The following is a 12,947-nucleotide window of genomic DNA, read 5'->3' on the forward strand; positions in this document are numbered from 1 at the left end:
AGCTGAGATCGTGACACTGTACTCCAGCCTGGGTGATTGGGTGACAGAGAGAGATTCTGTCTCAAAAAAAAAAAAAAAAAAGCCACAAAACAAAGAGTATAAAGCTTCAGTTAGACAAGAGAAAGAAGCTATAGTGAGCTATTGCTCAGAATGGTGACTATAATACATAATGCATCATATATTTCAGAATTGCTAAAATAGTAAGTTTTAAATGTTTTCACCTAAAACAATATGTTAGCTGATGGATTTGTTCATTAGTGTGATTTATCATTCCACATAGTAAATAGATATCAAAACAGTGCACTGTAGCCTGTAAATGTGTACAATTATTTGTTAATTAAAAATTTTTATTTTATTTTATTTTTCTCCTCCCTCCTTCATCAATTAAAAATTTTTAAAAAGCTGTGAGCAGGGTCTCACGCCTGTAATCCCAGTACTTTGGGAGGCCAAAGTGGGAGGAATGCTTGAGCTCAGGGGTTCAAGACTAGCCTGGGCAACATGGCAAAACCCCGTCTCTACTAAAAATACAAAAATTAGCCGGGCGTGGTGGCATACGTCAGAAATCCCAGCTACTCGGGAGGCTGATGCACGAGAATCGCTTGAACCTGGGAGGCAGAGGCTACAGTGAACTGAGATCGTGCCACTGCACTCCAGCCTGGGCAACAGAGTCAAACTCTGTCTCAGAAATAAATAAATAAATAACAAAAATTAATTGGGTGTGGTAGCGCACCTGTAGCCTGTAGGCCCTCTGACAGTTTTGTCTTGTCTGGAATTTCATAGAAATGAAATCATGATGGTATGCGGTCTTTGTGGTCTTTTTCCACATGGCCAATACTTTTGAGGTTCCTCCAGATCGTGTCTGCGTCAGTCGTTTTTCCCTTTGTATTGGTGAGTACTGCTCACCAATTGTATAGTTCGTTTATCCACTCTCCTGTTGATGGACATTTTGGTTTTGTTTTGGCTTTAATGAATAAAGCTGCTATGACCATTCATGTATAAGTCTTGGTGTGGGCATATGTTTTAATTTCTCTTGGGTAATTCTAGCCCTGGGATTGCTATATGGTAAATGCATATTAAACATTTATAAGAAACTGAAGGCACCAAGACTTTCAGTAATGCTGATTGAATGAATGGTGCCCAGGCATGTGGGTTTTTTTTATTTTTCCAGACAGGGTCTCTGTCACCCACGTTGGAGTGCACAGGCATCATCAATGCTCAATGTGACCTTGAATTCATGGGCTCAAGCAATCCTCCCACCCTCCTGCTCCCAGTAGTTGAGAGTACAGGCATGCGTCACCATGCCCAGCTAATTTTTTCATTTTTAATTTTTTGTAGAGATTGGGGTCTGCTTATTTTGCCCAGGCTGGTCTCAGATTCCTGGCCTCAAGTGATTCCCCAACACCTTGGCCTCCCGAAGTGCCAGGATTACATGTGTGAGCCATGGTGCCAGGATATGTGCAGTTTTTTGTTTTTGTTTTTGTTTTTTTTTTAGACAGAATCTCACTCTGTTGCCCAAGCTGGAGGGCAATGGTGAGATTTCGGCCCACTGCAACCTCTGCCTCCCAGGTTCAAGCCATTGTCCTGCCTCAGCCTCCCGAGTAGCTGGGATTACAGGCACCCACCACCACACCTGGCTAATTTTGTACTTTTAGTAGAGACAGGGTTTTTCCATGTTGGTCAGGCTGGTCTGGAACTCCTGACCTCAGATGATTCACCCACCTCAGCCTCCCAAAGTGCTGAGATTACAGGCATGAGCCACGATGCCTGGCCATGTGCATTTTTATTTATTTATTTATTTAGAGACAGAGTCTTACTCTGTTGCTCAGACTGGAGTGCAATGGCACAATATTGGCTCACTGCAACCTCTGCTTCCCAGGTTCAAGAGACTCTCCTGCCTCAGCCTCCAGAGGAGATGGGATTACCGGCATGCGCCACCATGCCTGGCTAATTTTGCATTTTTAGTAGAGACGGGGTTTCACCATGTTGGTCAGGCTAGTCTTGAACTCCTGACCTCATGTGATCCACCCCTCTTGGCCTCCCAAAGTGCTGAGATTATAGGCGTGAGCCACCGAGCCTGGCCTGGGCCATGTGCATTTTCAACAAGCTTCCCTGGTATAGCCAGGTGTCTGTGTTAGGTGATCTGGACTTCAAGGTCCTTCACCTCTGAAGGGCTGCCTTTCTCCCTCCTTCTGTCTGTGGAGTTCCAGGTTTTACTCCCAAACATTAGCCCCAGAGGAGACCCAGCATCCAGATTCTGAGAAATTTATCCCACCACACAGGAACCCAGGCCTTGCTCAGGAGTGAGTCAACCCGCATGCATACTCATTAGCTTAGCATCATGAGAGTTGGTAATTATTATGGCAAATACATGACTATCACCTTGCCATCCTGCTTCCTGCAGCTTCTGACTTTATGTGAGCCTGAGGTTTCCTTGCCCTTCTTGTGCTAATGCAAGGTGAAGTGTTCAGTTGTTCATTTACACACACTTATTGAGTCTTTTCTGTGCTAGTCAATATCTAGGTGTTGAAACACTTGTGAGAGGGATAAAATATATTTTCAAGGTACTATTAGTCTGGAGAAAGAACGACATATGTATAAACAAATAAGATAATCACAGGGCATATTAGGCTCCATGAAGAAAATACCGTAATGGATGATGGAACTTTGTTTTTATTTTTGAGAGGGAGTCTTACTCTGGAATGCAGAGGTACAAGCTCGGCTCACTGCAATCTCTGTCTCCCAGGTTCAAGTGATTCTCATGCCTCAGCCTCTTCAGCAGCTGGGACTACAGGTGTGCACCACCACGCCCGGCTAATTTTTGTAGTTTTAGTAGAGATGGGGTTTCACTATGTTGGCCAGGCTGGTCTCAAACTCCTAACCTCAAGTAATCCGCCGCCTTAGCCCGCCGAAGTGCTGGGATTATAGGCATGAGCCACCGTGCCCGGCCGATAATGGAACTGTATATAGGGAAAAGTCCTCTCTGAGTGGAATATTTGAAGCAAGAGGAAGTCAGCTATATGAATATCCAGAGCTATTCTGTAGCTCTGGATTGGCCACATGAGGCTATTGAGCACTGGAATTGTGGCTAGTTTGTATTGGGATGTGCCGTAAATGTAAAATATACCCGAATTTCAAAACTTTACTATAAAAAAGTTAACATATTGCATTAGTAATTTTTTTTTCTTTTGGCTACATGTTGAGATGATCATATTTTCAACACATTGGATTAAATAAAATTTATTAAAATGAAGTTTATTTTCTTCTTTTTCATTTAAAACATTGTACCAACTAGTAAATGTAAATTTCCCATGTGGCTGGCGAGGGTGGCTTGCATTGTGTTTCTATTGGTCAGCGCTGGCCTGGGAATCGTCCTACGTAGAGAAAACGGCAAATGCACACACTGTTCTTGGGTCAGAAACTGAAGGATGCTGGGGCAGAGCCAGACGGGGAGAAAGTGGCTGAAATGGGAAGGGACCAGATCCAGTGGGTCCTTGTTGGCAGCTCTGTAAGGAGGAGGGTTTTAATTGAAGTACGGCGGGGACGCGGTTTTAAGCAGAGAAGGCCAGGTTCTGAATTAACAGGCCCCTGTGGCTGCTGAGTGGGGAACGGAGTGTGGGTGCGTGGGCCAGACAAACGGCCGATCGCACCTCTCGCGTGGCTGGAAGGCAGGTCGTAGGTGGGAAGAATCCTGGGTTCCCATGCTGTCTGAGCAGAGTCATTTGTGACCCTGCCCTCCTCTGGGACTCAGTTTCCGCATCTATAAAATAGGCCCCAGTGTCGGCGAACCCTAGAGGGGCCGGTAGACTTCAGAAGCGGCCGCAGGCGCCAGTGGCGCCTCCTCGATAGCTCGGCGCTCGGCTGGCCAGGCGTCGGCGCATCGCCCGCTCGATTGGTCGGGTCGGGGCCAGCCTGAGCGCCGCGGGCCTGCGCCATTGAGGAGCGGCGGGGAGGAAGCGCCGCGCAGCGCCGGGCTGGGACTGGCGGCCCGGTACACCGACAGGTAGGGGCCGAGGGGCGCCGCGCCGGGCGGGGCCAGGGCGGGGAACTGCAGGACGGGCGAGGACTCGCGGGTCGCCGCTAGGGCTCCGCTAGACCTGGGGGCCCGGGCCCACTCTGGGGAGAGCGATGCTGGGAGCCTGGAGACCCCGGCGTCCGGCCTCGGTCTGAGCCCCTCGGGGTAACCCTGGGGCGTGTGCTCCCCCGACGGCCCCGAGCCCGTCACCTCACGGGGACCCCTGCTTCTGAGTTCCCGCTGGCTCCCCAGGCACAGGCTCAAGGCTGTCTGAAGCTCTGGGAACCCCAGCGTCCGTGTTCTGGGGATCCCGAGCCCCCTCTGGACCCTGACATCCTTTCTGGGGTCCCAGCAGCCTGGCGCCTTGGAATTGGGGGGTGTCAGTCCGTGTCTTGGAATTGAGGGGTGTCAGACCAAGTCTCAAGCGGGACCCCAGTGTGCGAGCCCCTCACATTACGCCCAGGAATGGGGTGTGGGGTGTCAGTTCTCCAGAATGCTTTAGTCACCCCCCTTAATCAGCCATTCGAGGTCACACTCTGGGGTGGAGACCTTAGGCCTAAAACTTCTTTTTACCCTTTGCCCCCCCAGAGTCACGCCCTGGCCCACCCACTCCTCCTAGGTGTGGGACCCCGGCGCCGTTCCCTCCAGGTTTTACCTGGGTGGTGGGGTCTCCGTCCCCTAGAGGGGGCTGAGGGTTCTGAGAGCTGGGGGCGGGAGGGGTGTGAGAGCGTCGCCTTCCGGGCAGTGCCTTTCCTGTGGGGCCATCGGCGGGACAGCCGCCCCCGCCCCTGTTTTGGAGCTCCCTGGCACAGGCAGCGCTCAGCCCCGGCCGCCTCCGGGAGGGACGCCCAGGTCCAGTTGCCAGGCCTTCCTATTCCCGGTCTGGCCGATCGTCAGGGGAGGGGCCTGGCTCAAGGTCATGCCCGGCTGTCTGCCCGCCCGTGGGCTGAGCACTGATCCCTACTGTCACCCGCCCCACCGGGTGGGGGAGCCCAGGTGGGGGTTAATGCCAGGCAGCTGCCTAGAAGCCCTGATGGACCGGAGCGTAAACAGTTTGTGATTCTGGCCAGTCTGGCGGCCTTTGCTGACACCGAATTCCTTAAGGGAATCCTTGAAGTGGCCTCAAGCCTGGTGTAGATGCTTAGCAGAGCAAATAATGGGTGCTTTCTGGTTTGGGCCTCAGTTTTACTGACCAGGGCGCCTTACAGTGCTAATCATTCATGCTTTTAAAATCTGTGTTTTGCATTCTTTTCCGTTTAGGGCAAGTAGAGTAGGGCCTGAACTTGTTTACAAACTGACAGTTGTTTCCCTTGATTTGGAGATAATTGGTAGTTGGCACTCAGAGAGAGTCGGCATTTAGGGCAGAAATTAGTGGCAATAACTACAAAAACAAAGAGTACTCTGACCTTGGCCTCTTGCCTAAGTTTGTTTGGAGTCCCCATAGTAAGATTAGTCAGTTTCATATTTGGTTTTCACAAATTTACTCCTTTAAAGTTACAATAGTGGCCGGGTGTGGTGGCCCATGCCCGTAATCCCCACACTTTGGGAGGCTAAGGTGGGCAGATCACTTGAGGTCAGGAGTTCAGACCAGCCTGGCCAACATGGTGAAACCCTATCTCTACTAAAAATACAGAAATTAGCCAACGTGGTGGCAGGTGCCTGTAATCCCAGCTACTCAGGAGGCTGAGGTAGGAGAATCGCTTGAATCCAGGAGGTAAAGGTTGCAGTGAGCCAAGATCCTGTCGCTGCACTCCAGCCTGAGCAATGAAGTGACACTCTGTCTCCAGAAAAATAAAGTTACAATAGAGAAATATTTCTTTTACTCAGACAGTTAAGCATTTATTTTTTAAAACATTGTTCTTGTAACCTCTTCTTTAAACAAATGTACTCAATAATTAGTTTTACATAACTCTACCCTTAAAAAATATCTTTATATTCCATTTGTAGAAAAAAAATCTTTGGAAAGATATTGGGCAAATATTTTACCAAATGCTATTTTTTTCTTTTTGCTGTCACTGTTGACCAGTAAAAGTTAATCTTCTCTGGAAGTACAAGATATTGTTGACAAACAAAAGCCAGCTTTTCCAGGAGATTGTGTTCACTCTTCTGGTGGCCTTGTGTTTCAGGTGGCTGTTGGGTGGCAGCCTCTCAGTTGGGATAGGTATATCTTCTGGCACTAAGATGAATCACCAGAGGTGGGGCAGCGTGCTTGGAAAGGATCCTGAAAGTAGGCTGGCTCCAGTGGGATGCCTGCCATGGCAAATCTGTAGTGTCTGGCAGGGTGGCTGATGACCAACGTGGTAGATCAGAGCAAGACTTGAGGCTGTTTCCACTGGGATCTTCTTGCTGAGCAATCTGAGAACACTGTTAAACTTTTGTGTCACAATTTCCCTAATGTTGACTTTTTGTAATACTAAAATTAATCCTTTTTTTTTTTTTTTTTGGTAATACTGGTAAACACCAGTTATTAGAACAGGTGATAGTACCTACCAAGTCTAAATACTGTGGCTGGAGCCAGAGGATTTCTGGAGTTTGTAGTTTGTGATAATTACCTAAGATTGTTTATTATATCAGCATCATCTGATGCCCAGGTACCAGTAATACAGTTCAGGACATTTAAGAACAGTGATAAAGCATGCTGTCTGTATTATAATACTCCCATGTGTATTATTTTATATAATGAGTGATCCACATGAACAAATTTGAAACATTTAATTTGGGTGACCTGAGGTTCATTAAAGAATGAACTGCCTACCCTCCCCAACTTTATTCAGGTTTCTTTTTTTTTCTTTGTATTTTTATTTTAGTGAGAAAGTGCCTGCAGATATTCAGCTTTCTTTAATGAATGAATTTCTTTTTCTTTTTCTTTTTTGATATGGAGTCTCACTCTGTCACCCAGGCTGGAGTGCAATGGCATGATGTCAGCTCACCGCAACCTCCACCTCCCAGATTCAAGCGATTCTCCTGCCTCAGCCTTCCGAGTAGGTGGGATTACAGGCATGTGCCACCATGCCCAGCTAATTTTTGTTTTTTTTGGTAGAGATGGGGTTTTACTATGTTGGCCAGGCTGGTCTCGAACTCCTGACCTCAGGTGATCTGCCCACCTCGGCTTTCCAGAGGGCTGGGATTACAGGTGTGAGCCACTGCACCTGGCCTCTTTCATGAATTTCATTCAGACAATCTCTTAGGGCATTTTTTGTCTCAATCTAGGATAAAGTTTCTTAACATCGGCTCTGTTGACATTTGGGTTGGATAAGTCTTTGCTATGGGAGCTGTCTTGTGCATTGTAGGTTTAGCAGCTTCTGTGGTCTTTACCCGTAAGATGCCAGAAGCAGCCCCTAAGTCATGATCAAGTATGTCTCCAGACATTACTGAATTATGCCCATATGAGAACCCGTGATCAGGGCAGTCTAATCCCAAGGTAAATCACCATAAACAAGCAGTGGGCAGTTACACGGAAAAGATAGACAGCTTTGAATTGTAGGTAATTTTTGGTAAATTTAAGAGTGACTATTCCCTGAAGCAGCATCAAAATGTAGATGTATTGGTTTGGCCCTCCAGTTACTGATGGGGGCATCTTACAGAGCTTCTTGCCTCATCTTTTAAAACATCTGTGGCCGGGCACAGTGGCTCACACCTGCAAATCCCAGCACTTTGGGAGGCTGAGGTGGTGGATCACCTGAGGTCAGGAGTTTGAGACCAGCCTGGCCAATATGGTGAAACCCATCTCTACCAAAAATACAAAAAATCAGCTGGGTATGGTGGTGGACACCTATCATCCCAGCTACTCGGGAGGCTGAGGGAGGAGAATCACCGGAACTCCGGAGGCAGAGGTTGCAGTGAGCCGAGATCGTGCCATTGCTCTCCAGCCTGGGCAACAAGAGTGAGACCGTCTCAGAACAACAACAGCAGCACATCTTTGCTTTGCATTCATCTGCCTTCATGCAGGTAGAATAGGAAATCAGCTTAGAAAATCATCCGGTTTTTCTGTTGAGTTTCATTTTTTTCCTTTCATAGATTCTTCTGTGACCATGAAAGAAATAAAGAATGATCCATGATTTCTAAACAGCTTTTCCTGAGGATATAGTCATGTTGGAAGGCCTTGTAGCCTGGGTTCTCAATACCTATTTGGGGAAATATGTCAATGACCTCAACACTGACCAGCTCTCGGTTGCACTTCTCAAAGGTGAGTATTTCTCAGTGACGTGGTGTGGCTTTACAGGTGGCAGTTCTGTCTTTTGTATGTTTTTTGCTGTACTGAGAATCATAAAACCTAGTGCCAGATGGATTTGTACTAAATGTATGTAAGAAGGTGATGATTATTACAGAGTAACTTAAGTATATAGCTATATTGTTGTAGATTTTAAGGAACTATTAAATATTAAAACAAACAAACAAAATAAGCTATACTACTGGTGACTGTGCTTTGTCCCAGTTATTTTTTCAGCTTTATGGAGGCAGCCACAATGTACTGACAGTGGCATTGACTTTGGCTTCAAATACTGTTTTGCCATGTAGTAGCTATGTGGACAATAGCTAATGCTGAAATTCTGAGCCTCAGGTTCCTTAGACAGAGGTAATATACCTCCAGAGGGTTGCCGTAAGGATCAGCTGGAATAACCTGCTAATAAGCTCCTAACCTGCTGGCATTAGTAGACACTCAATAAAAGTTTTAAAATTTATTACTGTGAGGTGTTCAACAGAAGTTCTGAGGTTTTGGCTTGCTTAATAGTACCTGAAGCTTGTGACACTTTAGCCCTTACAGGTCTAGACTTGGTAAATGCAGTCTCTGTTTTGGCATGGGAATTCGAAAATTGCGTTTTCTCCCTTTTCTTGTTTTAATTTTAATACTCTTTGTTCAACTCAGTATGGAGTTTTTTAGCATACGTAGAAAAGATAAAAAAGTCTGCAAGTGTGTAAAATCATAGGAAATGAGAAGGAGACTTCAAATACAGTGAAACCTCACCTTCGTGGGTGTGAGTTTTGGTAAGTGGACCAGGACAGCCTAGAGAGAACAGTGGTACCAGCTGTTTGCATAGTCTAAGACTAGGGTACCAGAGATTCACCTGTTCCTTTCAATGTGTTGCTTTCCATGGTTTTCTGACCAAATGATTGTGGCAGCGGTAGGCATGGGAAGAGCTGCCATGGTCACGCCTCCCACTCTCTTCCTTTCCTTTCCTGTTCTCCTAGTTTTCGTCTTGTGCTTAAATGGGAGCTAAGTGGAAAGTGGGAGTGACCAGCCTATCGGGGAAGAGGATGTGTTCAAAGTGCAATATGGTGTCAAGTTCACCTCTCTGGTCTCTTACTGAAGTTCTTAGACCCACTGTGAAGCCCACTACGTTGTATAAGGTATAGGCATCAGGGCCTAGAAAGAGAACTGCAGGCCATGACTTGCTAATCAAAGAGCTGGTTCTGTTAGGAGTGATATGGCAAGAGTGACATCTGCTGAAGAAATGAATATATAGAAGAATAAATAGAAATTAATGATATCTGAGGTGTTACAGATTTCTAATCTCAGCGGTTTTAGAATATGTCTTGTAGCAACACCTGTGTTTATCTATCTGGTACTTTCAACTGCTTTTCTGCCCTATTTCCTTTCTAAAAAAGCATTATTCTTTATGGCTTTTAACGAACCTTTGGAATTTGAAGAATGTTTCTCTGCAGGATAGAAAAATGCATTTTCTTTCATAACGTGTTAGTATGGTACCCGATGCTTATGGGTCCAAAGCACACCACAGAGCTTGGCCAGAAAAATCTGGAGAGCATGGAGGTGTACTGAGGGAACGGCTTCATAAAGAAGTTGATGCTGCTTGTTCATCTCTGACACAGTGAAGCAGTATTTGGGGATAGAGAGGGTACTAGACAGGAATGAGAATGTTCTTTCTTTTTTTTGAGGCAGGGTTTCTTTCTGTTGCCCAAGTTGGAGTGCAGTGATTGGAGGTGTGATTTTGCCTCACCGCTGCCTCGACCTTTGGGGCTCAGCAATCCTCCCGCCTCAGCCTTCTAAGTAGCTGGGACCACAGGCGTGCACCACCACGCCTGGCTAATTTTTATATTTTTTTGGTAGAGATGGGTTTTTGCTGTGTTGCCCAGGCAGGTCTCAAACTTCCGAGCTCAAGTGATCCTCCCACCTGGGCCTCCCAAAGTGCTGTGATTACAGGCGCGATCCACCGTACCCGGCCAAGAATGTCATTTCAACCCATCTACAGATATTTACTGTTCTAGATGGTTTGGGAGATGCAAAGGGGACTGAAATAGGGGTCAAGGATGTTGATTTTTTTAAGCCAAACTGTGTGTTTGAATCCAAGTTCTTCCAATTACCAGTCACCTGTGTAGGTTACTCAATTTCTCCATGGTTCACTCTCCCCTTTTATAAATTGAAGATAAAGTTCTGAGGACTAAGAAATTAATGTGGGTCAGAGAGCTTAGAGTTGTTCTTGGCATATTGCAGGCTCTCAGTCAATGTTAGTTATCATCATCCATCCTCATGATCATCAGTGTATGATCGGATTGGCTGATGGTTGGACTTCAAAGAGATTGTATAAAAAAAAAAAAAAGATTGGGATGGGCGCAGTGGCTCATGCCTGTAATCCCAGCACTTTGGGAGGCCGAGGTGGGCGGATCACGAGGTCAGGTTATCGAGACCATCCTGGCCAACATGGTGAAACCCGGTCTCTCCTAAAAAATACAAAAATTAGCTGGGCGTGGTGGTATGTGCCTGTAGTCCCAGCTACTTGGGAGGCTGAGGCAGGAGAATTGCTTGAACCCAGGAGATGGATGTAGCATTGAGCCAAGATGGCGCCACTGCACTCCAGCCTGGCCTCTGCTGACAGAGACTCTGTCTCAAAAAAAAAAAGATTGTATCCACATATGAAAAGTAACAAAATGCAAAGTTACATGAGTAGTTTAAGAATGGAGATAGCACTTAAAGACAAATAATAAATAAAATACAAAGTAACATGAGTAGTTAAGGACAGAGATAGTTTTAAGATTTCACTCATTTTTTCTGAGCACTTTGGGAGGCCAAGGCAGGAGGATCACCTGAGGCCAGGAATTCAAGACTAGCCTGGGCAACATGGTGAGATCTCTTCTCTACCAAAAAAAAAAAAAAAAAAAAAATTGCTTGCATTGAGCTGTGGAGACTGCAGTGAGCTGTCATATCACCACTGTACTCCCACCTGGGAGACAGAATAAGACCCTGTCTCAAAGATATCTATCTATCTATCTATCTATCTATCTATCTATCTATCTATCTGTCTATCCATCTGTCTATCTGTCTATCATCTGTCTATCTATATGTATCTGGGCATGATGGCATATACCTGTAGTCCTGGCTACTGGGGAGGATGAGGGAGGAAGATTCCTTGAGTTTAAGAGTTAAAGGCTACAGTGAGCTATGATCATGCCACTGCACTGCAGCCGAGTCAACAGAGTGAGACCCTATCTCTAAAAAATAGTAATAATAATAAAATTACAAAAAAATTTTTGAAAGCAAATTGCTTGTTCTCTGAGCCTTTTTTTCACCTCAGAAATTGAGAAGCTAATAATTATTTCTTTGTATTGTTGTGAGGATTAAATGAGATAGTGTGTATGAAGTTCTTGGACCCAGTAAGACCACACTAAATGGTAGCTCCTTTTTTTAATTTTGAGAGAGGGTCTCACTCTGTCACCCAGGCTAGAGTGCCATAGTAGGATCATAGCTCACTGCAGCCTTGAACTTTTGGGCTCAAGCAATCCTCCTGCCTCAGCCACCAGGGTAGCTGGGACTACAGGTGGATGCCACCATGCCTGGGTAATTTTTTATTTTTTGTAGGCACAGAGTTTCACTGTGTTGCCTACGGTGGTCTGAAACTCTGTCCTCAAGTGATTCTCCCGGAGTGCTGGGATTATGGGTATGAGACACTATGCCCTGCTTCTTATTCTACCTCCACCTCTGTAGTCCCTGATCTCAGAGGACTGTTATCCTGTTTAGGAGACAAGTTATGTAGTAATACAAGACAGTATAGATTAAATGGTTATTCTGGAAATACAGGCATAATGTGATGGGATGTGAAGGAAGAGAGCTGTCCATTCTTCCTGTAGGACTCTGGGAAGGTTATGGAGGTAGCTTTTGAGTGGACCTTTTTCTTTTTCTTTTTTTTTTTTGGAGACAGTGTCTTGGTCTGTTGCCCAGGAGTGCAGCGGTATGATTACAGCCCACTGCAGCCTCAACCTCTCTGGGCTCAAGCAGTCCTTTCATCTCAGCCTCCCGAGTAGGTGGGACTACAGGCATGTACCACCATAGGTCCAGCTATTTGTTTTATTTTTTGTAGAAATGGGTTTTACCATGTTGCCCAGGCTGGTCTTGAACTCTTGGGCTCAAGCAGTCCTCCTGCCTTGGCCTCCCAAAGTGCTGGAATTATAAGCATGAGCCACTGCCCCCAGCCTCGAGTGGATTTTAGCATGATTTCCATACGTGGCACTGGGGAGGTCACTACATTTCAGGTGGAGTGCACCCTGTGAGCAGAGGCTGAAAACTTGCGGGGTGCTTTTGAAAAGGTTTGGGGCCAGAAGGTAGAGGCTGCCAGTGTCACGTCAAGGAGTCTGAACTTCAGTGGTCAGTGGTGGGGCATTTCGTATATTTGTAACCCCAAACTTCATTTCCCCTCCTTTTTGTTTTTATAAGCTCTGAACCTTAGGTTGACTCTTCAAATAACCTGGAGCAGAGGGAAGATAATTCAGTAGCCATTAGAAATGATCAAGAAGGCCGGGCGCAGTGGCTCAAGCCTGTAATCCCAGCACTTTGGGAGGCTGAGGCAGGTGGATCACGAGGTCAAGAGATCGAGACCATCCTGGTCAACATGGTGAAACCCCGTCTCTACTAAAAATACAAAACATTAGCTGGGCATGGTGGCGCGTGCCTGTAATCCCAGCGACTCAGGAGGCTGAGGCAGAA

The 12,947-nt window shown here is 46.2% G+C and overlaps 2 protein-coding genes across 5 annotated transcripts in view; one reads left to right on the plus strand and one right to left on the minus strand.

Moving 5' to 3' along the window:
* LOC116566616 (60S ribosomal protein L10-like) overlaps nt 1-3,719 on the minus strand; it is an 8,488-nt gene extending 4,769 nt beyond the window's left edge. The window contains exon 1 of the mRNA XM_032301207.1: nt 3,648-3,719. Coding sequence (XP_032157098.1) covers nt 3,648-3,719 — 72 coding nt within the window. The remainder of the gene's footprint in view (nt 1-3,647) is intronic.
* A 129-nt stretch (nt 3,720-3,848) lies between these two features.
* The window catches only part of VPS13D (vacuolar protein sorting 13 homolog D), a 296,629-nt gene continuing 287,530 nt past the window's right edge, over nt 3,849-12,947 (plus strand). For all 4 annotated transcript variants that reach the window (XM_032300439.1, XM_032300440.1, XM_032300441.1 and 1 more), the window contains exons 1-2: nt 3,849-4,000; nt 8,030-8,198. In XM_032300439.1, coding sequence (XP_032156330.1) covers nt 8,102-8,198 — 97 coding nt within the window. In that variant the 5' untranslated portion in view covers nt 3,849-4,000; nt 8,030-8,101. The remainder of the gene's footprint in view (nt 4,001-8,029; nt 8,199-12,947) is intronic.

Source organism: Sapajus apella, unplaced genomic scaffold, assembly GCF_009761245.1.
Source record: "Sapajus apella isolate SASKATOON/1434 unplaced genomic scaffold, GSC_monkey_1.0 scaffold43, whole genome shotgun sequence".
Classification (NCBI taxonomy): Eukaryota; Metazoa; Chordata; class Mammalia; order Primates; family Cebidae; genus Sapajus; species Sapajus apella.